Here is a 23,169-nt window from a genome sequence, read left to right on the forward strand (position 1 = left end):
AATAAATCTGACTTCTCTTTTTTAACTTTGAATCAAAGGATTCCAGTTAAAAAGCTGGCATGTAAACCTACCAAACAAGTACACAATTGCAATTCATGATATATATAACTTTGGCATATGTGACATGTGGAAATAGTAGCCCCTGCAGTGTGTGGTGCTCCTGGATACGATGTTATGCATGCTTATTATATCCTATTGAACTCAATGGGACTGAAATAATCAGGTACTTATTTAAGACATTTACATGTAGCCCTTCACCCTGCTAAATCTTGGGGCAATGTAAACAAACACAGGAGTGCACTCAGTGTTTGTGAGTATGCATTTGCATCAGCTAGAGGGGTCACTGTGTTAATCTTTTGCAACAACAAAACTCCCAACCAGACTTGAGGCACCTTCAAAATTAACAGATTAGTTGAGCCTCCCCATCATCAGATGTATTTGTATGGATGTGCGCTAGAGAACATTGAATAGATATACACACTTCTTTGCTACACCCAGATCTACCCGGCAAGATGGCGATCTAGGAGGAAGCTAATTTTAATGCTCCCCAGACAAAGAGATCAAAATAACTTACCCAGTGCTCAAAAAACTCCTTAATTATTTCAAGGACTATACAGGAACATCATTTACTTGGAAGGACTGTTTTTATCTGCTGATTACCTCTCATTCTTTGGCTACTCCCTGCTCTCTGGACGTTTTATAATTAAAGCTGAGACACAACAGACTTCGAGCGTGGAGCCTATTTTCCAACTGTAAGTAACTAAAAGCGTAAAGCTTATATCAAGAGACTAAGAGACTATTTTATTCTATTTCGCCCATCTATAGTGACTATGATGAACAAAATAATATATTAACCTAACACTACATCATGATGGTTCTCACTAGAAATGCATGTAAAACGCTGGGTATTTCTCCCACCCTTGAAGCTCTTCCAACTAGCTCTCGAAAATCCTCTCGCAACCATAAACAGATGGAGATTACACAATATTACAAAGCAAATAATAGCAAAGTGGGAAGAAAAGAAAGTAATGAAATGTCAACATCAAATTCACACCCTTCTCCTATAATTAGGACGAACAAGGATGTCCTTGATATCTCTTTAAGCAACAGAAATACTAGTCTCTAAGTGGGAGGATTCATCCTGCCCTAACTTAGCCGAAGAACTAAAATGGGCTGAGCAAAGCGAGTCCTCTACTCCTGCTTCTGATTCTTACTTGAAAGATTTTCCAATTAATTTGTCCACACCCAGCTCCATGCCCTCTCTTGAATCATCTTACAATGAAGCAACACCAGAACTGCAGTCTATCAAAAGTATAGAAACCTTAATACCATCTTCGCCATCCTCATTAAAAATAAATTCAATTTCACATATCGAATATGATCTCTATGACTCTATTAATTTAAATGATGTCTTACCTAATGAGCAAAGAGAACATGATATTGCAGAATTGGATAAACCCCATGAAGGATTTAAACTTCATACAACACAGGATAACAATGAGACGAATATAACAATGATTAAATGGATCTCAGCAACCATACAATATTTCTCCCAAATTGTTACATATCTCACTCAACTAAGTCCCTTATTAACAACATTAATTGCGCTCACTAGAAAAATAGACTCTCAAACTAGCTCACCAAATGCCAATACAACAAACATCCCAAACTACTCAAACTAGGAGAAAGGACTGGAAACTATCTTCAAAGAATAAGACTAATATGAATTCACAAACAAACCAACAAAAGAAAAAAACTAAGAACATAAAAAAAACAACTTAACAAGAAAGTCTCACATGAACTTTAAGAAACTATACAAACTATTAGATCCGCCACGTCGAGCTCCAAAAAAGAAAAAAAAAGGAAAAAGAAACAAGAACTGCCAGAAAGGAGCTCTGTCAGAATCTTCGAGAGCCCGAATTTTCTCGAGGATCAAATACCGTTTCATTAATTCAAAACTCAACTCAAGAGACCATAATACAGAAGACATCACAGATGACTTATAACGAACTTCATAAGGAACTCCACCAGATCCAAACCCAACAAAAAAACAATAAGATAGTGACATCAAACCAGACACAGAACCGATACTGGAAACTAGTTCTAAACCCAAGAAAATTAGTACTTTCGAATTTCCCTAAAGTTAAGAGATGGCTCCCACAGAGGGAACGCAAACAGCATTTATGGGAACTTCTTGAGGAAATAATTCCCGGCACCATTGACATAAACTCAATCTCGTCGGTACAATACTTCTTTTACAATTATGTTACAGCTAGAGCAGTTATCTCCTTTTATGATGTGAGAAATGCACATCTCCTCTACACTTTTAAAGAGACACTTGCCTACAACCGTCTATGGGTTGTAAGATACTTTGAAAACTACACTCCACCGCAAAGCCTTTTTGAAACTCCATTCTGTCACACAAACCTATCTATTCATTCACATCCAAAGACGAATACTCGACGAATAGAGAACGTCCACAACTCTCCTATAGATCAAGAAACTCAATATCCAATATTGAAGCTTCCGGAAGAACAATTGCTCCTTGACCTGTATCCTGATCTCAATCCCAACGAACAATTTAAGACTATTAATAGACTGAAAGTTCTAATACAATCTTTAGAGAATACAAAGAAACTAACGACATCACCTGAAACCCCAATACAAGACCAGTCTGAGTCGCAATTAATACACAATGAGCCTTCAAGCTTATCTTTGCCAACTAATACTTTAAAATTCACTTCGCGACTGTCAAAGAACACCTTAATTACCCGATCACATCCTTTTACAGCTATTGAAAATGAACAAGGAGAAAAGATACCATATCAACTTTCAACTACCCATCCTTCATCTAACTGACTGAAACCCAAGCCAAGAGCGAAAGAACTTAGTTTACTTTCATGGAACATTGCTGGATGGAACAATAATTCTACCAATCAGGACACGATAGATTATTTATCCTCTTATGACATAATATCCTTACAAGAAACCTGGTCTCTGAGTGAACTGACCCTTGATGGTTTTACATCTTATTATCTCCAAGCAACTCCTAGCGATAGAGGTGGCAGACCCAAAGGAGGAGTCTGCACTTTTATCTCAACCTCTTTAAAAGTCGAAACCATACTTGCTGGGACTTTCAGAGATCTAGCTATTGCTCTCATTTTAAAATTCACCAAATTCTCATTGATACTTATCAATGTATACTTACCTCCCATTCGTAGTAATAATATAATTAGCAATAGAATCATTTCACTTGAAACTTTCATTACTAAATTGATGATCAAAAATCCGGACAAAAAATTAATTTTACATGGGGACTTTAATGCTCGAATTGGCAATTCAGATGCAGCATTATTCCAAAAGTATCACCAACTACCTCTACTCTTATTGGAGACTATTAAAATACCCCGTCGTTCTTCCAAGGATAATGCTACAAATTATGCAGGACTCCTGCTAATCAAAATGTGTACAGAAGCAAACAATATTGCTAAATGGTCGAACAAAGGGAGACACTCCAGGGGAATTTACTTATTATTCTTCCAATGGCTCATCTCAAATTGATTTTGTGTTTGTTTCAATAGATTTTTACTCTTTGGTAAACAAATTTCATATTGAAAATCGTCGAGAAAGTGACCATTTACCAACCATTACTGAATTTAACCCCAATGTAACTGACTTCTATTTCTCTAATAGAACATTTGCTAATAATGAAGTAGAAATACGTCCAACTAGGGTTAAATGGTTACCAAAGCTGAGCGACGAGATAACCAAGTTATTAATCTCCCCGACGATTAACAAAATTAAAGATGAATTACTAGAACCCACTTCTATGACCGACACACTCCACATCTTCCAATTATTTATGACAAATTTACAAACGATTATCATAAATACATCACGCCCCCACTCTATTAACCATCGCTCAAAATCTAAGATATGGTTTGACAATGAATGTGCAATAGTCAACCGCCAAATGAGAGATACTTACCGAAAAGCAAGTTTATCAGGGACTCCTGAAGACTTGCTTGCATACTGTGAAATAAAGAAAAAATATAAATCATTAATTAAGAACAAAAAACAACAAGATAAGAAAAGTGCTTGGCAAAAATTACTAGAAGCTGCTAAACAAAATAACACTACTAGTTTTTGGCGTATAGTTACATCTCATTGGCCAAAATCTCAATACCACAACTCCATAAGTATACCAGCACCTGTCTGGGAATCATATTTTTATCATTTATACCTGGACCAAATTGACCTAAATCCATCATTTCACCCACCAAATGAGTCTTTGCAGAAGTGGTCCCCAGTCTCTAAATAGGAAATTGTCTATCTGATCTCAAAATTGAGGTGCAATAAAGCTCCTGGACCAGACAATATCCCCCCTGAGGTCTTCAAAACAAATGTAAATTGGTGGGCTCCCATTCTGGCTTCATTGTTCACATATATCGATTCTACATTAACGATACCAAAAGACTGGGGATTGGCTACAATTGTACCCATTTATAAAAAAGGCTCGGTAAACGACCCGTCCAATTATAGGCCGATTAGTTTACTTAACATAATTAGTAAACTATACGCAGCCCATCTCCATATAAAACTGAACGACTGGATTGAGCAGAACGATATTTTACTGGATGAACAAGCTGGCTTTCGATCGAAAAGATCAATTTTTGACCATATACTTGTGCTTCAACACTTAATTGATAAATACGCAGCCAGAAAAGGAGGAACCCTCTATGCGGCCTTTATAGATCTGAAGGCCGCATTTGATTCAATTTCTCGTCCCCGTCTTTGGTCAAAATTAAACCATCTAGGCATGGATAATCGCCTCATTACCTTAATACAGGGTCTTTATAGCAACACCTTCATGCAAATAAGATGCAATACTAATGGACATTTAACTAACCCTGTCCCAACATTTAAAGGGGTTAAACAGGGATGTGTCTTAGCCCCAGTATTGTTTAATATATATATTAACGATATTGTACATAATCTTTCAACAACAGCTACACACCCTCCCATATTAGCCAAAAAATCGAGAAACATCCTTCTATACGCGGACGATATTGCTTTAATAGCGAGAATCCCAATCGATCTGAAGAGACTTCTTGCCAAATTAGCAACTTACTGTCACACGCAGTCACTGACGATAAATTATCAAAAGACTAAAATAATAGCTTTTACTAAGAAAAAAACCAAACGTCATTGGCGAATACAAGGAAATGAAATCGAACAAGTTAATTCTTTCAAATATCTGGGTTATGTCATACAAGCGTCAGGTAATTGTCACATGCATAACAAACTTATGATTTCCAATGCTAAGAGAACGATGAAAGCACTGCTTGCTTTCTACTTCTCTACTGGCGGACAATCTTTCTTGCCAGCCATTAAAATCTTTAACGCTAAAATAATAGCACAATTAATTTACGGCTCTCAGGTAAATAAGAATCTCAGCTTTAAAGAGTTTGAAACGATCCAGACCATCTTTCTGAGATCCATAATGGCAATTCCAACATGTATTCCCAATAACATTCTGAGATTGGAAGCCGGATTACAATCAATTGAAACCAGAATATGGCTTTCATGAGCTAATGTTTGGCTAAAACTTAAGTTTAACCCTATTGGTTTTACTCCAGATATTCTAAATGACAATTTTAAATCTCTATGGGCAGATCTCGTGGTAGATAAACTCACAAAGATAGGTTTTTCACCTCAATTTATCTTTACCATGGGATATCAAGCAGCTATAAATAATATACGCCAACGCCTGAAAGATATTGACCACCAGCAACATTTGGTATTAATCAGAAACCAAAGACATAACCCCACATTTTTCACCCCAATGCCATATTTACTAAACCTAGAAATCCCAAAATACCGTAAAGCTTTTTCCCAGATCAGATTGGATATCTTACCGTCGGCTGTTATGGAGGGCAGGTTCACTAAAATACCATACAAAAATTTTATTGGTATTGGAGTTCAGCTTCCTTCCCAGGGCGAGATCTCTATGTGCAATCCTATTCACACTCACCGGACAGTAAGCCCCCTTGAACTCAGTATCGAGTATGTCCTTGTGGGGAAGATGTACCTGAAAACAACACACATGTACTTTTCTGTTGCCCCTTTTATAATGCATTAAGACATCAATTGATTATCCCCCTTCTGGCCACTTTACAACATAAATCTGAACGCTTTTGGTTGCAACATCTTCTTGATGATACATCGCCCATTATAACAATCCAGGTTGCAAAATATAGCGTTGCTGTTCAAAAACTCAGATCCAATATTTTAAAAAGCTCTCCTAATTGAATATATTACCCAATAGGATGAATAATATTATGAAATATAATTATTTTTATATTGTTTTAACTGACTTCTATTTTAAAAAATTTAGTTTATTGATTTTATTAGAATTGTCATCAATGTATAATTGTTGTGTTTAAATTTTCTAATGTATTTTACTGACCATGTGGTCGAATAAACTGTCATTAATTCATTCACACTTCTTTAGACCCCCCTGAGTTCAAGGGGGCTTACTGTCCGGTGAGTGTGAATAGGATTGCACATAGAGATCTCGCCCTGGGAAGGAAGCTGAACTCCAATACCAATAAAATTTGAATAAGACACTCCCAAAAGCAAAAATGAGGATAGTGATTCCACACCCAGGGATAGGTAACAAAATGGACATAATTGCATATGCTATGGAAAGGGAAACCATCCAGATATTGGATGGGGCTTAGAGTTCCCTTTGGAACTGAGGGGGTGATCTTGGTGTTTTGTGTGTGAAGAAATGGTTTAGATCCGCTTAAATGAATATTAGTTCTGAACCAGTTATTCTGGATTAATTAATATGGAGACAAGAGTGAATCATGATGTTTATATAATGCTTCTCATATATGGTCTTGCTATCTTTATCATATCATTGCTATCTTGCTTCTCATATATGATCTTGCTATCGGCCTTACAAGGTAAGTAAGCATTATTTTTACATATTGCAGATGCAAACTTGTGGCTTCTTGCTTAGTGAATTTGTGGCAGAGGGGACATTCAAACCATAGACTTCCTCATTTGTAACTCAGTTTCTTAGCTACTATGCTATACCACCTATAAGAATCTTCTATATTCTGTAAATATGCTAACTTGGTGCAGATTACTTACTGCGTTTAATCCATCCTGTTTATAGGCACATCAGAACACAACATACTTAAGATCTGGGTTGGCCCAAGACTTGTTGGTGTCTGAGGGTGAACATCACATGGTGCACATGCTACATACTAATTAACATGGGTCACACAGCCAACTGGTAAATTGTCATGAGCAAGCTTTTTTTAAAAAAATGAACCACAGTGCTCTTGCACAGTTCCCATTCATGACAATGGAACTTGTTCCAGAAAACTTTCCCGTGGATTGTGTTCTTTGGGGCCAAATTTGCTCATCTCTACTACCTGAGTTGGCTACTCCATCTTGCTTTGTAGTGGGGCTGCCTCTGCTTAAAGATCACAGCACAAATGAATAAGTTGCCTCTTAATATCCTATAAGCCAAGGTAAGGAACCTGTGGTCCTCTAGCTTTTGCTAGATTACAACTCCCATCATCTCTGACCATTGGCCATGATGCTGGGGGCTGATGGGAATTGGAATCCAACAACACCTGGAAGTTCACAGATGCCCCCACCACTGTTGAAAGGCTTCCCACCTCTGTTCATTTTTTGTCTTGCACACACAAACTCCATATTTAATATCACAAATATAGGTTATTTACCACTTTAGCATTCAGAATCAAGGTGGTCAAAATGTTTGTTTTCCCCAATACCCTTTTATGCACGAGAAGAGATTTCTGATATGTGATGGTGATCATGAGTGCAGGACCAAGGGATTGGCAATTGTCTGTTAATCCAGAATATTATGTGGTAGAAGGGTAGCGAGGGTCAACTTCTTTTCCCCTGCTCCTTTCTGTCTATTTATTCCTTTCTTTGCTATTTTCTGAAGCATGAAAGAGATCGGCAGGGGGCAGTTATTATCTGCTGGAGTACAGTAGATGTCAAGGATTTTCTACCTACCACATATCTGGCATCTCAAAAGAGGGACTGTCAGGTGGTGATGATTATGATGGTAAAAGAGAGCATGTTTACTTAGCTGTAACTAGTAAGATCTCAGATGGTGAAACATTTATTTAAAATATTACTAACCTTATTGTTGCCTGCTTACCAGATTCTCTCCTTTCCTCCTGATGCAATTATTGGGATAGATTCAGAATCTTACCGCAGCTGTAATTTCAGGTGCACCAATTTGGATGAAGTTATTCACAGTCTTATTCATGTTTATTCAGAAGTAAATCTCGCTGAGTGTCTTACTCCAAACACAGGGTTTCAGCCTTAGTGGTCAGGCAACTTTCACCATTTTAGGGAAGGGGCCCACATGCCACACAGTCCCCTTTATTTTATTTTATATTTATTTAACAAAATTTGTATACTGCTTGATTAAAAATAAAAAACCTTGTGGTTTAGTGAACTGTAGCTGGACATCTGATGGCCAGGTGAGATTTATTTATTTATTTATTTATTTATTTGATTTGATTTATATACCGCCCTAAGCCCGAAGGCTCTCTGGGCGGTGTACAAAAAGATAAAAAACAAGCAATGTATAAATACAATAAATACAATAAATCAAGAAAACAAAACAAACAATAAAAGAACCAAACAACATCCAAAATACAAATAATGATGAAAATGCTATTAAAACACACAGATAAGCTGTGGATCCAGAAAACTCAGGTGTTTTGTCTGCTGAAAATACCTGTTTGACAGCATGCCAAAAATGATCACCTTCTCAGATTATATGATCATTTTTAATGGCTTCACTTTCTCTCCAAAGGAAGAAGTGGAAGAGTTTGCCAAGCTGAGTCCAGATGAGCAACAGAAAAGACTGAAAGGTATTATAAAGAAGATTGACACGGATGCTGATGGCTTCCTCACAGAAGGTATGATGTTTTGAAAAGGGGAAATTGTCAGTAATACATGAGGAAGTATATATACTGGATTATGTATAAATATACTCGTACTGGGTAAAGAAATGTTAGGGACTACAAATAAAATTTAAAAAGGAAAATACAAAAGAGGAGGAAATTCCATATAGTTTTTCTTCCTGTATTAATAACAGTATAAAGGTTTGGGAACAACCACATGCGCAATAAATCTTTTGTTGCTCCTCAAGGCCCTAGAGCCACATATCCTAATGTTATATTTATTCTGAAGTACAGACAGGAATAAATAAGTTACAGTGTTAAGTACAGACTTTTGAAGGCAAAGATTTGGCAGATAAATGCATAGAACTCTGTCCTGCTCTCAACGTCCACACAGCCTTTCCATCTAAAGTACCTGCACCTTCCTGACACCAGCATACATCCCTTTATTGTTCAAAGACAACAAAATTGCAGTACCAAGGCAATACAAAGCCCCCTTTCTGGGCATTATGAACTATAACAACTGGTCACCCCAGTTTCAGAACAGGACCCAGGCTATGAGGTATTCCCACAAGTACTGTAAACAAAACAGAATTACAGTTAATCTTATTTGATTAAACATTACTTACCTTCTGTTTCTTTAAGGATATGGCCCCTCAATCTGAATTGTTTTTGGGGTTTTTTGTACCATCAGTGCCGTGTAATACATTTTACATTTTTTATTTTATATTGTTCTGACTATGCAGTGATTATTTAACTCGTTATGATGAATATTATCAGTACTGTCATGGCAAACATTTAGAAGTGCAGGGCCTCTTTATGTTAGTCCCAGTCATGCCTTCCCTTTTGCTACTGGGTTGAGAATGAGATCTTTGTTAATGCCTTCTCTCACAACAACAGATGTCCCTAGGAGCCAATAAGCATGAAAGGGGAGAGTGTTCACCACTGAGAAGTGTTTTCTCAGTGGCTGATTCACCTTCTTTCACTCTGATTAGCTCCAATCAACAGAAAAGGACAAGGAAGCTTGTTAGAAGACTCTTCTCAGTGGCTAACACCCCTCTTTCATGCTGATTGGCTCATAGGATGCTGGAGACATAGGGTCCCTGCTGGGATCCTGCTCCCAAAAAAGTAAGGAGTCTAAGATCCCCCAGGACCCCAGATAACTACACCCCTGATTGGTATATCCAGAAAATATAATCACAATATATTTTCAAACTACCACAACATTCCTTGTTCCTTGGGCAGGGTTTTTATTTTATCCTCCCAGCATCCCATTTTCGGTGAGTGTTCCTATCCTTAGCTTGCTATTTTTCTCCTGCTATCTTGTTCAGGTCTTTGTTGTTTGCACCTGTTCTTTGCTTAGATTCCTGTTTCTGAGCCCCATCTAAAAATGCCACTTTCTTTAGCCACTCTTTTTTGGGCTTCCCTGCCTCCTGCGTGTTCTTTCACTCAGTTTCCCAGCCATCTGCTACTTCTTCAGATATTAACTCACCCAATGGCTGAAGGGTGGAAAAAAGAGAGGACAGGCAGGGAAGCAGTGCAGTACCTCTGTTTGAATTGTCTCAAATAGTATATATGGAATGAAATAGTGTTGCAACATTTCATCAGCATATTCTTTGTGTTCAGTATCCTTTTTCAATCACAGTTGTTACAGAGGTATTATAAGGATTTCATCTGTGTTTAAACAATCAAAAAATGCTGCCTTTTTCTTAATATTTATTGGGGGGGATCACTTTACCATCTAATTATGTAATGGGGTATCTTCACAGCTGAGCTAAGTTGGTGGATCCAGCAGTCTTTTAAGCATTACGTTGTAGAAGATGCAAAGAAACAATTTGGTGAATATGACAAAGATGGTGATGGACATGTATCCTGGGAAGAATACAATATTCAGATGTATGATCGTGTAATAGACTTTGATGATGATACTACTTTGGAAGATGCTGAAGAAGAATCTTTTCGGCAGGTAAGGCACCAGGTGGTCTCAAGTAACTCCTAACTTGAAAATCTTTTCTCAGATTACCCTTGCCTCACTTAGTCATGAGCAGTCCTATGGGAAGTGTACCACAGATCCAAAATATGAGAGAGCTCCTCTCTCACAATTTTAGCTGTTGTATTTATTTCCCCTTCCTTGCCAGTCAGCTTGACGCAAGTCGTAAAAACTTTGTTGTTGTTTTGTGCTTTCAAGTCAGTTATGACTTATGGCAACCCTATGAATCAGTGACCTCCAAGAGCATCTGTCATGAACCACCATGTTCACATCTTGTAAGTTCAGGTCTGTGGCTTCCGTTATAGAATCAGTCCATCTCTTGTTTGGCCTTCCTCTTTTTCTACTCCCTGCTGTTTTTCCCAGCATTATTGTCTTTTCTAGTGAATCATGTCTTCTCATGATGTGTCCAAAGTATGATAACCTCAGTTTCGTCATTTTAGCTTCTACTGATAGTCCTGGTTTAATTTGTTCTAACACCCAATTATTTGTCTTTTTCACAGTCCATGGTATGCGCAAAGCTCTCCTCCAACACCACATTTCAAATGAGTTGATTTTTCTCTTATCCACTTTTTTCACTGTCCAGCTTTCACATCCGTACATAGAGATCGGGAATACTATGGTCTGAATGATCCTGATTTTAGTGTTCAGTGATACATCTTTGCATTTGAGGACCTTTTCTAGTTCTCTCATAGCTGCCCTCCCCAGTCCTAGCCTTCTTCTGATTTCTTTATTGTCTCCATTTTGGTTAATGACTGTGCCAAGTTATTGATAATCCTTGACAAGTTCAATATCCTCATTGTCAACTTTAAAGTTACATAAATCTTCTGTTGTCATTAGTCTTTTTGATGTTCAGCTATAGTCCTGCTTTTGTGCTTTCCTCTTTAACTTTCATCAGCATTCATTTCAACTCATTACTGGTTTCTGCTAGTAGTATGGTATCGTCTGCATATCTTAAATTATATTTCTCCAGTTTTCACTCTTCCTTCATCTTGGTCCAATCCTGCTTTCCGTATGATATATTCTGCGTATAGATTAAATAAATAGGGTGATAAAATACACCCCTGTGTCACACCCTTTCCTATTGGGAACCAATCAGTTTCTCCATATTTTCCCATCTCCTTACAGTAGCCTCTTGTCCAGAGTATAGGTTGCGCATCAGGACGATCAGATGCTGTGGCACCCCGAAGTCTTTTAAAGCATTCCATAATTTTTGATTATCTATTGACAGTCAAAAGCTTTGCTGTAACGTATAAAGCACAGGGTGATTTCCTTCTGAAATTTCTTGGTCCGTTCCATTATCCAACATATGTTTGCGATATGATCTCTGGTGCCTCTTCCCTTTCTGAATCCAGCTTGGATGTCTGGCATTTCTCACTCCATATATGGTAAGAGCCTTTGTTGTAGAATCTTGAGCATTACTTTAATTGCATGGAATATTAAGGCAATACGTAAAAACTTTACTTAAATGAAAAATGCCTTTTTAATCAAGCAGCTGAGTTTTAGCATTTTTTTAAAAAAAATTAATAGAAGCACATAAAAATGCAGATGGTAAGTTCCCTCTTAGAAGAAGCATTTCATTGTTGTGTATAGGAGTACATCTTCTATCATGAATGCATCATCGAAAAACTTTTTTTTCTTTAGAACTATTGTTTGTTCCTTAACAAATGTATGCAGATTTAACCAGTTAATTGAGTCAGTCTTTGGTCAGATGCTAGGCCAGTTTATAGATGATATGTAGCCAAGAGTGTTGGGCATCACCATTTACCTCAAAATTGCAGCTAAGGTAGTTTTGATACATGAAATATCATAATTGATATATGTCATTTAAAACCAACCAGGATAGTAAAACTTCAGTTCACCAAGAGGTGGCATATGCACTCTTTGTTTATAGATTCATACAGGCCCCTAAACAAATCATGGTTTTAGCAACTCATGGTTTTATCCAGGACAACAGCAACTTGTGTTTATAAATTTATTTATTCTTATCAGAGTAAGCCATTCATTGTTTGGGATGAACTTCTTGATGAAGCTTAACAATTATACCTTCAAGTTCTTAACATATTATGCAGGAATACTTATAGTTGATCTCTCTGAACTTTGTTTCACAATAACTGTGAGATTCAGAAAAGTGTAAGTGACCTGCACACACACTGGAGTTTTCTGGTCAATTTCAGCAGCTCACTTCAATTAATTCCCAACAAGCTTTTTAAATTCCTAACTTTACAAAGTAATTTGATATGAAAACTTTGGCTACTTTTGCATCCATGTCGGTATTATTATTCAGATATATAGTACTACAACTAATTTCAAAAAGATCTTTGTTTCTAGCATAACTCCATTTCAGAAAAGGCATCATGTTTGAAAGATACATTGCTCTCTTCTGATCACGTTTCCCCCTTTTCTGTTGTCACTTCTAAGACATTCACAGTATGTGTGGTTTGAACCTTAAAAGTCTTATAGGCTCAGGTGACAGGTGATCATGGATCATATACTTCTTTTGTTTTCTTGTTGCTTTCGTTGGAGTGATTTTTGAGGTAGTGGTTATATTAGCATATTGATGGATGCTGTGTGTTTAACTCTGTATTTTTATTCTGTTTGTAAGTCTCCTAGAGACTATTTTTTCTATTAGGCTACTAATGCTGCAATTGGAACCTACCTCTGCAGAGCTGTCTTTGCATCCGCCGCTCATAGCAGTAGCAGGTGGGGATGGGTGGCCAGATGGGGCCTGATCCCTGCAGCAGTTTCAGGCTGGCAAAGTGATCGAATCTGATGCTGGTCAGCACTGGCTGTGAGAACAGCTTGGGATCCAGCAGATCCTGGGCTGAGTTATCCCCACCCTTGCAATGCCCATTTTGGGACTACGCATCAGGCACTACCGGTGGAGGGGATGCTGGTGGGACATCCGCCTGCACATTCGGCAAGCAGCGGGGGGAGGTCTGTGTTGGCAGAATGATGCAAGTGTCACAGCAGTGGAAGACCATTTGCAGAAGCAAGTGGAGGGATGCATAAAAGTAGGTGGGTGGGTTGCAGCCTAATAAATCAAAATAAGTAATAATTTCCCATTACTAAAGAGTTAGCCATAAATGATCAGAAAATGTTGGATACTTTATAAGTGGTGTTCTGTGGTATAATATCTTTGAATTTACAGATTTAATTACATTCAGCTGATAGGTGATACCTGCAAAGCACTTCCCAGGCACCAACTGTCAGCTGATAGGTGATGCTAGAGAAGCAGCGCACACATTTTCTTGCCTGTGCAGTTTAATTTCAAACCACAGAGGCAAAAATGGATCACTCCACATCATTGTGATGTCAGGTGATTGACAGGTGACAGTCCCACCCAGCTGTCAAACTTGGCCCTTGAGATATGGCCCACCTGCCAGATTCAGTTCTCCCCTCTGGACTGAAGCCCACTTAATAAGATGCATGAAGTGTTAGCTGGCATATGTAGGTACTTACGAGCATAGAGAAGGAAATGCTAAGCAGTGCGACTAAATGACCATGAAATGATGGAGGTATACCTGCGGATAACATTTCATCCATGTGATGAAGAGGGATCCATAAAAGCTTCTGCCACAATAAATGTTAAAAGTTTTTAAGGTGCCACAAGATTGCTGCAACGAATGTAACATATTTACTCTTTTGAAGTTGTTCTATAAAGGTATTTATCTGTGAGAAGCTTTCTTAAATTTAACTACTATATATTACAGTAAAACATGTTGCATTTCATTAGTTCCCACAATAGCTATGATATTTTCTTAAATAATTTTGTAGTGCATTTTTAATTTGTTTTCGTCCCCTCCCCCCCTCAAAAAAAAAATCAGTGAATCACATTCTGGCTTGAGCCTTTATCAACTTTCTGTTATCTGGAAACAAGTTACAGTCTTCTAACTTCTCTCGTTGTATGAAAGCTCCATCTTGTAATGTGGTGTTTTTAATCAAAGGAAAGCTAGATTGCATTCATACAGCATGAAACTGATGAATACACTATGACTTTTGTCTTCAGTTTATGTAATTGTTCTTTTCCAAATTGTTTTGTAAGCTCCATTTAAAGGACAAGAAGAGGTTTGAAAAGGCTAATAGGGATGGAACTTCTGGCCTGAATCTAGATGAATTCATTGCATTTGAACATCCTGAGGAAGCAGAATACATGAAGGCAAGTTCTGAGAGAAATTTGCTTGCTTTAACATGTATTGAGGGGGGATACTGCCTTTTAATCATTCTTCAGATCCTTAGGGAAGCACGTTTGTACATTGCTACAGGAGTGCTTTTGGATCAATTTATGGATTTTTCTGGGTGCAGAACTGCTTCTCCATTGTACTGAAGATTCATCACTGGGCTTTTACATACATAAGGATTATGGTGGTTATAACATTTGCGAAGCACTGTAAACAGTCTTAAGGCTGCATTCCAATACGCAGCTATTTGGGGGTGAGTTCCGCTGAAGTCAACGGGACCTTCTGAGTAAACATTCACAGACTGGTGCTGCAGATGCTTTATAATTGCTAAGGGCACCCAACATTGAAATGAATGGCAGAAATGCAAGAACTCTCATTTTGGTGTGGCTTGCATATGAGAATTTTCCTGTGGATTTTGTTAAGTGAAAAGGCAAATCCTTTTTTATAAAAAAGCACATCAAATTTAGTTTCCTGTTTCTCCTTTATGAAACAGTTGCAGCATTTCAACTAATAAACATCTATATATGAATGCGGATTTTTAATCTTTAGGAAAAGTTTGATGCCTGGTGGATATGATATAAAATGTGATTAAAATTGGTGCAGTTGATTACTATTAGCTTGCTATCTATCAGCAAGTACAACACCAAGCCTTAGATTTAAGAAATGGGGCATAGTCTCATATGAAGTGAACAAAATGTTCATTCTCATTATGATCACTAACTATTTTTTGACAGCAACTTAACCCATGCAACGTCTTTGCTTTGGAAGGCAAAGGGTTGTGTTTTTTTAATGGGAAAATTCTTAGATTTTTAAGTGCCTTTCACGGTTTTAAGGTTGTGCATAGTTTAATTGTATTTTAATTGTATGTTTTTCTATGTTTGTTCTATTTGTAAGCTGCCCTGAGTTCCAGTTTGGAAAAAGGGCAGGGTAAAAATTCAATTCAATCTTTCTTTTTTGAGGAGGGAAGATGGTTTTAGGTGTGTATGTCAAATATATTTGAGTTTATTTTGAAAATTGTTTATAGTGGTTGTAATAATTAGGTGTTCTATCCGACTAAATCATTTCATGTGTGGAACAACTTCAATGAGCTCAATGTAACTTCCCCCTCCCCCTACACGTCCCCCCCCCCAAAAGAATCTTCTCGGGGGATTCAGCCAATCTTCCAGAACGGATCTGGGAGTGGTTCAGAGAAGGAGAGGGAGGGGAAGTTCTACTGCGCTTGCAGAAGTCATTCTACACATGCCTTGATTTAGTTGAATACCTCCCCTAAGGCTGCTAACCCCGCTTTCCTGGGAGTAAGCCCTATTGAATTCAGTGGGACTTACTTCTGAGTAGACATGGTTAGATTATGCTATAAAGCAGTAAAAGCCTAAACATTGGACTGTAACTATTTGTTCAAATAGCATGAATTCAGTGCCACTGTGGTATAGTAGAAATGCATTTTTTGTACACTGATTATAGTTTTAAAAATCCCTGTGATCTCACATTTTGTTGCACAAATAAACATAAAGATACTACAGATGCAGGTGTAGTTTACTTTCTATTGAAGTAAATAGCAGAATTTCCAAGGAGTTGGATTGTACCAGTATAATGTAGACACAGGTTTACTTTGATGAATCCAACAAGCTAGAATGAGCATAGACTGTGTAGTTGAGAATTTGCACCCTCTGAGCAAGTAGTTGCACTGTGTACTCATTTGTGAGTCTTGGAACTTGGCCCACCTCAACTCAATGAAGAACCCTCGCAAATTTCTTTAGGGGTTTATGTCTACTAAACACCCTTGTTAATCAACCAATGTTACCTGATAGATGTCTTATCTCTCCACTAGGAGTTTGTAATTCAGGAGGCTTTGGAAGAACATGATAAAAATGGTGATGGATTTGTGAGTCTTGAAGAGTTTCTTGGTGACTACAGAAGAGATCCAAGTGAGTGGGTAGGGGGTGCAGTTTGTAGGTACTCTTTGTACACACAATTTAAAAAGGCCTCTGAGTAGCACTGATACTATATGCTTTCTAAAATACACTATGGAGAAAGGAGGTTTAGTCCCAGCATTTCCCTGACTGAGGCCTCTATCACTTCTGCTGTTCTTCCTCATTGCTGTTCAGTTTCTGAACATTTTAATAGGAATCTGTCCATCTTATTTTTCATGGTAGTAATGCTCTTTTAGCCCTGAATCATTGGAGTATTGCTGGAAGTTAAGAAAAGGTGTCTAGTTTTTGATAAATCAATCCCATCTTTGTCTCTTAACAGGAATATAACTTGGTTCTTTTTGCCATCAGAAAATGTTCCCACTTAACCATTGTTTCAGTGGGTCATACCTAACTCAGCACAAACTCAGTTCCTTTTCTCCTTTCCTACCTATAGTTCCCACATCCACCCATCTGCTATGGAGGTCCCCCAATTGTCCAGAGCAGATGGGGGAGCACACAGGAGGCTCCAGGGAAAGAGAGGAAGGGGAATTCTAATTGTGCAAGCAAAAGTCAGAATCTGTTCTGCTCATGGACAGGCAACACTGGACGTTGCCCATACTTACTGGTTTTGCTTGCCCTCCAGTATCTAGCATATATGATTCTGGTTGCCATAATTATATATGTAATAAGTTTGCTGTATCCAGTAGATATGCTGTCATCCATATAAGTTAAGAGAATAAGCAAAGAGTCCAAATGTGTAGTATATATTTTACAGATGCATTTCATGGATATATTTTATAGAATCATAGCTTAGTAGAAGGGGTCTATAAGGCCATCAAGTCCAACCCCCTGCTCAATGAAGGAATCCGAGTTAAGGCATAGCTAACAGGTGGCTGTCCAGCTGCTTCTTGAATGCCTCCAGTGTTGGAAAATCCACCACCTCCCTAGGTAATTGGTTCCATTGTCGTACCACTGTAACCATTAGGACGTTTTTCCTGATGTTCAGCCAAAATCTGGTTTCCTGTAACTTGACCCTATTATTCTATGTCTGAGATGATCAAGAGGAGATCCTGGCCCCGCTCTTTGTGATAACCTTTCAAGTACTTGAAGAATACTATCGTATCTCCCCTCAGTCTTCTCTTCTCAAGGCTAAAACATGCCCAACTCTCTCAGTCTCTTCTTGTAGAGCTCTGTTTCTAGTCCCTTGATCATCCTCTTGCCCTTCTCTGAACCTGTTCCAGTTTGCCTGCATCATTCCAAAAGTGCAGTATGCAGAACTGGATCAGTATTCAAGATGAGGCCTAACCAGTGCCAAATAGAGAGGAACCATTACTTCACGCAATTTGGAAACTATACTTCTGATAACGCAGCCTAAAACAGCATTTGCCTTTTTTGCAGCTACATTGCACTGTTGGCTCATACTCAGCTTGTGATCAACAATTCCGAGATCCTTCTCACATGTAGTATTGCTGAGCCAAGTATCCCCCATCTTATAACTGTGCATTTGGTTTCTTTATCTTAGGTCAAACACAACCATTTGTTGTGTCCTAGTTGGACGCAATCCTTTGTGCTTAGTTGGACGGTGTTAGCCACATTGAATATTTGATATAAAAAGTGGGGCAAAATACATTAAAATAAAATCCTAAACATGATACCCATTCAAGTGCTTGAAGAGTGCTATCATATCGCCCCTTCAGTCTTCTCAAGGCTAACCATGCCCAGTTCTTTCAGTCTCTCCTCATAGGGCTTTGTTTCTAATCCCTGATTAGTCCCTTGTTGACCCCTGAACCTGTTATAATTAATTGTTATTTTTGGATATAAACCACTTTAGTACTCACTGGACTGAAATGTGATCTAGTAATAGTTTTATAAATAGGAAAAAAATGATATTTTTATTTGATTCCTTTTTCCCCAATACTTTTTTCCCCAGGGGCATTCTACCAAATTGTAATCTTTTTGGCACTTCCAACAACTTTAAACTAGCTTTTCTTTATTTTGTGAATTATTACCAGGATAACCTATCACCTGGGCAGCATTTTTTTAAACAGTTTCTTCTGATATTGTATCAGAAAGTATGACCAGTTTTCCAATTCCTTTATGTAACTAATGATATATAGCAGTTCTGGGGTTTTTTACCTGAAATAAGTACAATTGCAGGTAATAATACTGCTAAGTTTTGTTTTAAATTCAGTATTTACACTTCAACTGTGTGCTGTAAAAGCTGTCTTTGCTATTCAGAATTTTTGTTTAATGGATTTCTTTAAAGTTCATATAAAGGGTGGCTGAAGGATAAGAGTGCATTGAACAAAAAGAAAAATATTTAAAACATGTAAAAATTTGTGTTTAGCTGCCAGTGAAGACCCAGAATGGATACTCGTTGAGAAGGATCGATTTGCAAATGATTATGACAAGGATAAAGATGGAACACTCGACTCTAAAGAGTTATTAAGCTGGGTAGTACCTAATAACGAAGGTATTGCTCATGAAGAGGTAAGAGTTTTTAAGAGCTTCATATTTGCTACTGAACTTGATGGCCAGAATCCATCACACAGTTTAAGTCTTCCTTGGAATCTGTTAGACGTAAGCATTCCTGTTTGGGGCTGATGACTGTTATGACCCAATATGGAGCAGTGTTGGGAAATCTCTAGCCTGTGGGCTTAATTAGACTCAGAAGGCCTCCCCATATGGCCAGTGAAGCCTTTTTGGCCAAGCCACAGCTATTTGCTCTATACCCGACATACATGGTGTCAGGTGTGGGGCAGGAAAAAACTCCATCCCCTGTTGAAAGTGGGTTTGCAGGCACTGCCTATCATCTGACTGTAGGTGCCTGCAAAGCTTTGTGCCTTTGCCTGTATGGTTTGATTGCAAACTCCTCAGGCAAAGGAAAACACTTCAACTGACATTAGTTGATTGACAGGTGGGCAGTGCTGCCCACCTGTTACGATGGCCTGCAGGGATTTGGGGATCTAAAGATCTGTCCTGCCAGCTGGAAATAGTTCCCACCCCTGCACTATAGATTTCAGTACCACAGTTCAATTGCTTATTCCCTGTGGCAGTATCTGAATATTGGGTTATAGGACCTAAGCAATGTAAAGAGATGTTTGGAACACCTGGGAAAGGAGACTTTAACCTGATCATCCAACCCCTCCCCCCAACCTTCCAGTGTGTATTGGGCTCTTTGTATGCTACATGAAGAACCACAAGATGATGCAGAAGCAATGTCTTCTTTCAGTCATATGCAAAGGTGCCATAGGAATGACAAAAGGGTATGTTATTTCAGGGCATATTTGTGGTGAGAGGCAATTTGAAACCATGCCATTTTTTTCTCTAGAGGATGGAACTGGGGTGAGGCTGTGGGGAATAAAATTAATCTAGAAGCACTGCATTTCTCTGTGAAGCCACTATCACCCACTCTTTGACAGGGCTGCTGGTAGTGTATGGCGTAAATGTCTCCCTGACTCTTTAAATCATGTTCACTTTATCAAGGATGACAGTACATTAAATAACATTACGGTTCGTTATCAACTGGACTAACTTTGGCTGTCTAGCTGGGGGGCGCGAACAGTAAAGAAATGAATTATTTATTTATTTTAAAAATGTTCACTTCCTGGACGCTGTCTATTCCCCGCTGCTGCTGCAGATGACACCTCCCCCTTGCTCCAAACAAGAAGTGAGGACTTTGCTGAAGTGCCAGAGTGTCTTTCATACATGCCAAGGGCAGACATTTGCCTATACCACACATGGCAGATGCCAAAGGAGGCTGAAAGAGGTCCTACCAGGAAGAAGAGGGGATTACTGTCGCAACTCTCGTCTCCTTGCACTGCTGCCGCTGATAACACCCTTACTCAGAATGAGAGGAGAGGGCTTTTCGTGAAGCAAAAACAGGCAAGGCTGCAAGGAAAGGCAACTTTCCCCCTTCATTCCTTGCAGCCAGCCAGCCTTGCCTTTCTTGGCTCCTGATTCACGCCATCTCCTTTTAAAAATTATTCTTACTTGCAAGGCCACCCAGATCTCATCTTCGGCCCAGACAGAGCCAAGGAGCAGTGAGGAAGCTCAGGCCTTGCTCGCCCCTCATCTTTGAGGCTAAGTGTGTGTGCCAATGCCTGCCTTCTACATACAGTCAGTCCCCCCAATCTCTCCAAGATGCGGCAGCAGTTGAGGGTTCCCCCGCCCCATGTGCCCAAATGCAGGCACGCCTGCAGTTGCAGGCAGGAGGGGCAGGTATGTTTGTGTGCGTACGTGCACTGATCTGTCTTCTGCTCCACTCTCATTCCCCAAATGCATACTAACCAAGTTATCAGTTCTGATTATCATCCTAAAGCCTAAAAGTACTAACCCCCCTCTTCATTCTGTGCACCCTTTTGTCTTCACAATCTAGCATCCCCACCACTACCATGTTGATGGTTCTTGATGATGATGATTTTATAAAAGCTCAGCAGGTTGACTGAGGCTGGGGTCCACATACTGCAGCTGAAATGTATTTATTTAATTATAGCATTTGTATCCCACCTTTCCTCCAAGTTGCTCAAGGTGGAGCACATGGTTCCATTCCCCCTTTCCATTTTATCCTTACACCAACCCTGTGAGATAGGTCAGGCTGAGGAACTGTATCTGGCCCAAGGTCACCCAATGGACTTCATGGCTGGGTGGGGATTTGAACCTGGATCTTAGTCCAACACTGTAACCCAGTGGTGTTGGGAGACAGGACTGTACATCTTCAGACTGTGTGTGGGGGGGAGGGGGATACTAATTTGATTGGACCTTTGCATTAAGAAAAGAAAGCAACACCTCCCTGTCTGCAGGCAGCTTTTCATGGAAAGGATATTTGGAGATGTGATTTTGCCACACACCATTTTTTCAATTAACAGACACTAAAATTACAATTAGCCGGGGGTGGTGGTGGTCATGAATTTTGTTGAGCTTAGAAAGGGGGGCCCTGTACTCATAAAGGTTGAGGAACCACTGGCCTAGTGTATTAACAACTAGCATTATAATTAAACCATTGACACATAGTGGCCATAGATAGTCCAATACAGAATGTTGGCATAGTGTAGTTGCTAAAAGACTAAGGTTTGAATTAGGATGTTCCATGTACTAATCTTGCTTCAGCTATGAACTTTCTAGGTGTCCTTAGGCAAGCAGCTCTCTCTATCTCCCCATCTGCGGTATGGGGATTATTATCCTGTCTCGCCTTACAGAGTTATTGTAAGGATTACAACTAGATATGTGGGGAGAACAAACCAAAAGTCCCATGGCGAATGGCGACGGGGGCAGGACTGTGAAATCCAGAAGCCCCTAGTCATGGACCGGCACATGGGCGGTGGATCCAGAATTGGCCTCCACAGTCACTTACGGACCCACTGTTAAAGACCTTACCTTGGAAGACAATCTTACTCGGCCATGAGTGATCACCAATGAATGACAACTAGATAATGAATGTGCAGCACTCTGAACATTTGAAAGTACTATACAAATGTTAAATAGATTTATTTATTAATGCAGGATTAAAGTAAAGATAAAGGTGTCCCCGCACTTGTAGTGCAAGTCGTTTCCGACTCTTAGGGTGACATCTTGCGACGTTTACTAGGCAGACCGTATATATGGGGTGGGATTGCCAGTTCCTTCCCCGGCCTTTCTTTACCCCCCAGCATATGCCGGGTACTCAACAACCACGGATGGATGGAAGGCTGAGTGGACCTCGACCCCTTTTACCAGAGATTCGACTTCCTCCTTCTGTTGGAATCAAACTCCGGCCGCGAGCAGAGCTTCGGCTGTGTTACCGCCGCTTACCACTCTGCGCCACGGAGGATCTTCCTGGATTAAGAGCCTGTAAACCCACTGATCGGATCAGATTTCAGCCTAAGACATGTTTTTGTTTGGATCCTGAAAGCCTTGCTTTAAAATGATGGCATTGGCTATCTACATGATCACTACTGTGGCCTGTATTGCATATGAGGGGTTCTAATGTGGGGATCGTCCTACCTTGCTAATATTTTTTTTAAGGAAAATGAATGTTGCATCTATTTGCATTCAGTGTACTATTACCTGCATATATAAAAGCATAGTAGAAAGCTGTGAACAAAAAATCAAAACCATAAAATTAGCATGCAAAAACTATGCAGTCATTC

The 23,169-nt window shown here is 39.1% G+C and overlaps 1 protein-coding gene across 3 annotated transcripts in view; it reads left to right on the forward strand.

Annotated features, from left to right (window-relative positions):
- Positions 1–23,169, forward strand: part of RCN2 (reticulocalbin 2) — a 130,817-nt gene that overhangs the window by 969 nt on the left and 106,679 nt on the right. For all 3 annotated transcript variants that reach the window (XM_061595780.1, XM_061595781.1, XM_061595784.1), the window contains exons 2-6: positions 8,876–8,981; positions 10,733–10,929; positions 14,996–15,109; positions 16,960–17,056; positions 19,389–19,531. In XM_061595780.1, the coding sequence (XP_061451764.1) occupies positions 8,876–8,981; positions 10,733–10,929; positions 14,996–15,109; positions 16,960–17,056; positions 19,389–19,531 (657 nt within the window). The remainder of the gene's footprint in view (positions 1–8,875; positions 8,982–10,732; positions 10,930–14,995; positions 15,110–16,959; positions 17,057–19,388; positions 19,532–23,169) is intronic.

The sequence above is a fragment of the Rhineura floridana genome, chromosome 14, assembly GCF_030035675.1.
Source record: "Rhineura floridana isolate rRhiFlo1 chromosome 14, rRhiFlo1.hap2, whole genome shotgun sequence".
Lineage (NCBI taxonomy): Eukaryota > Metazoa > Chordata > Lepidosauria > Squamata > Rhineuridae > Rhineura > Rhineura floridana.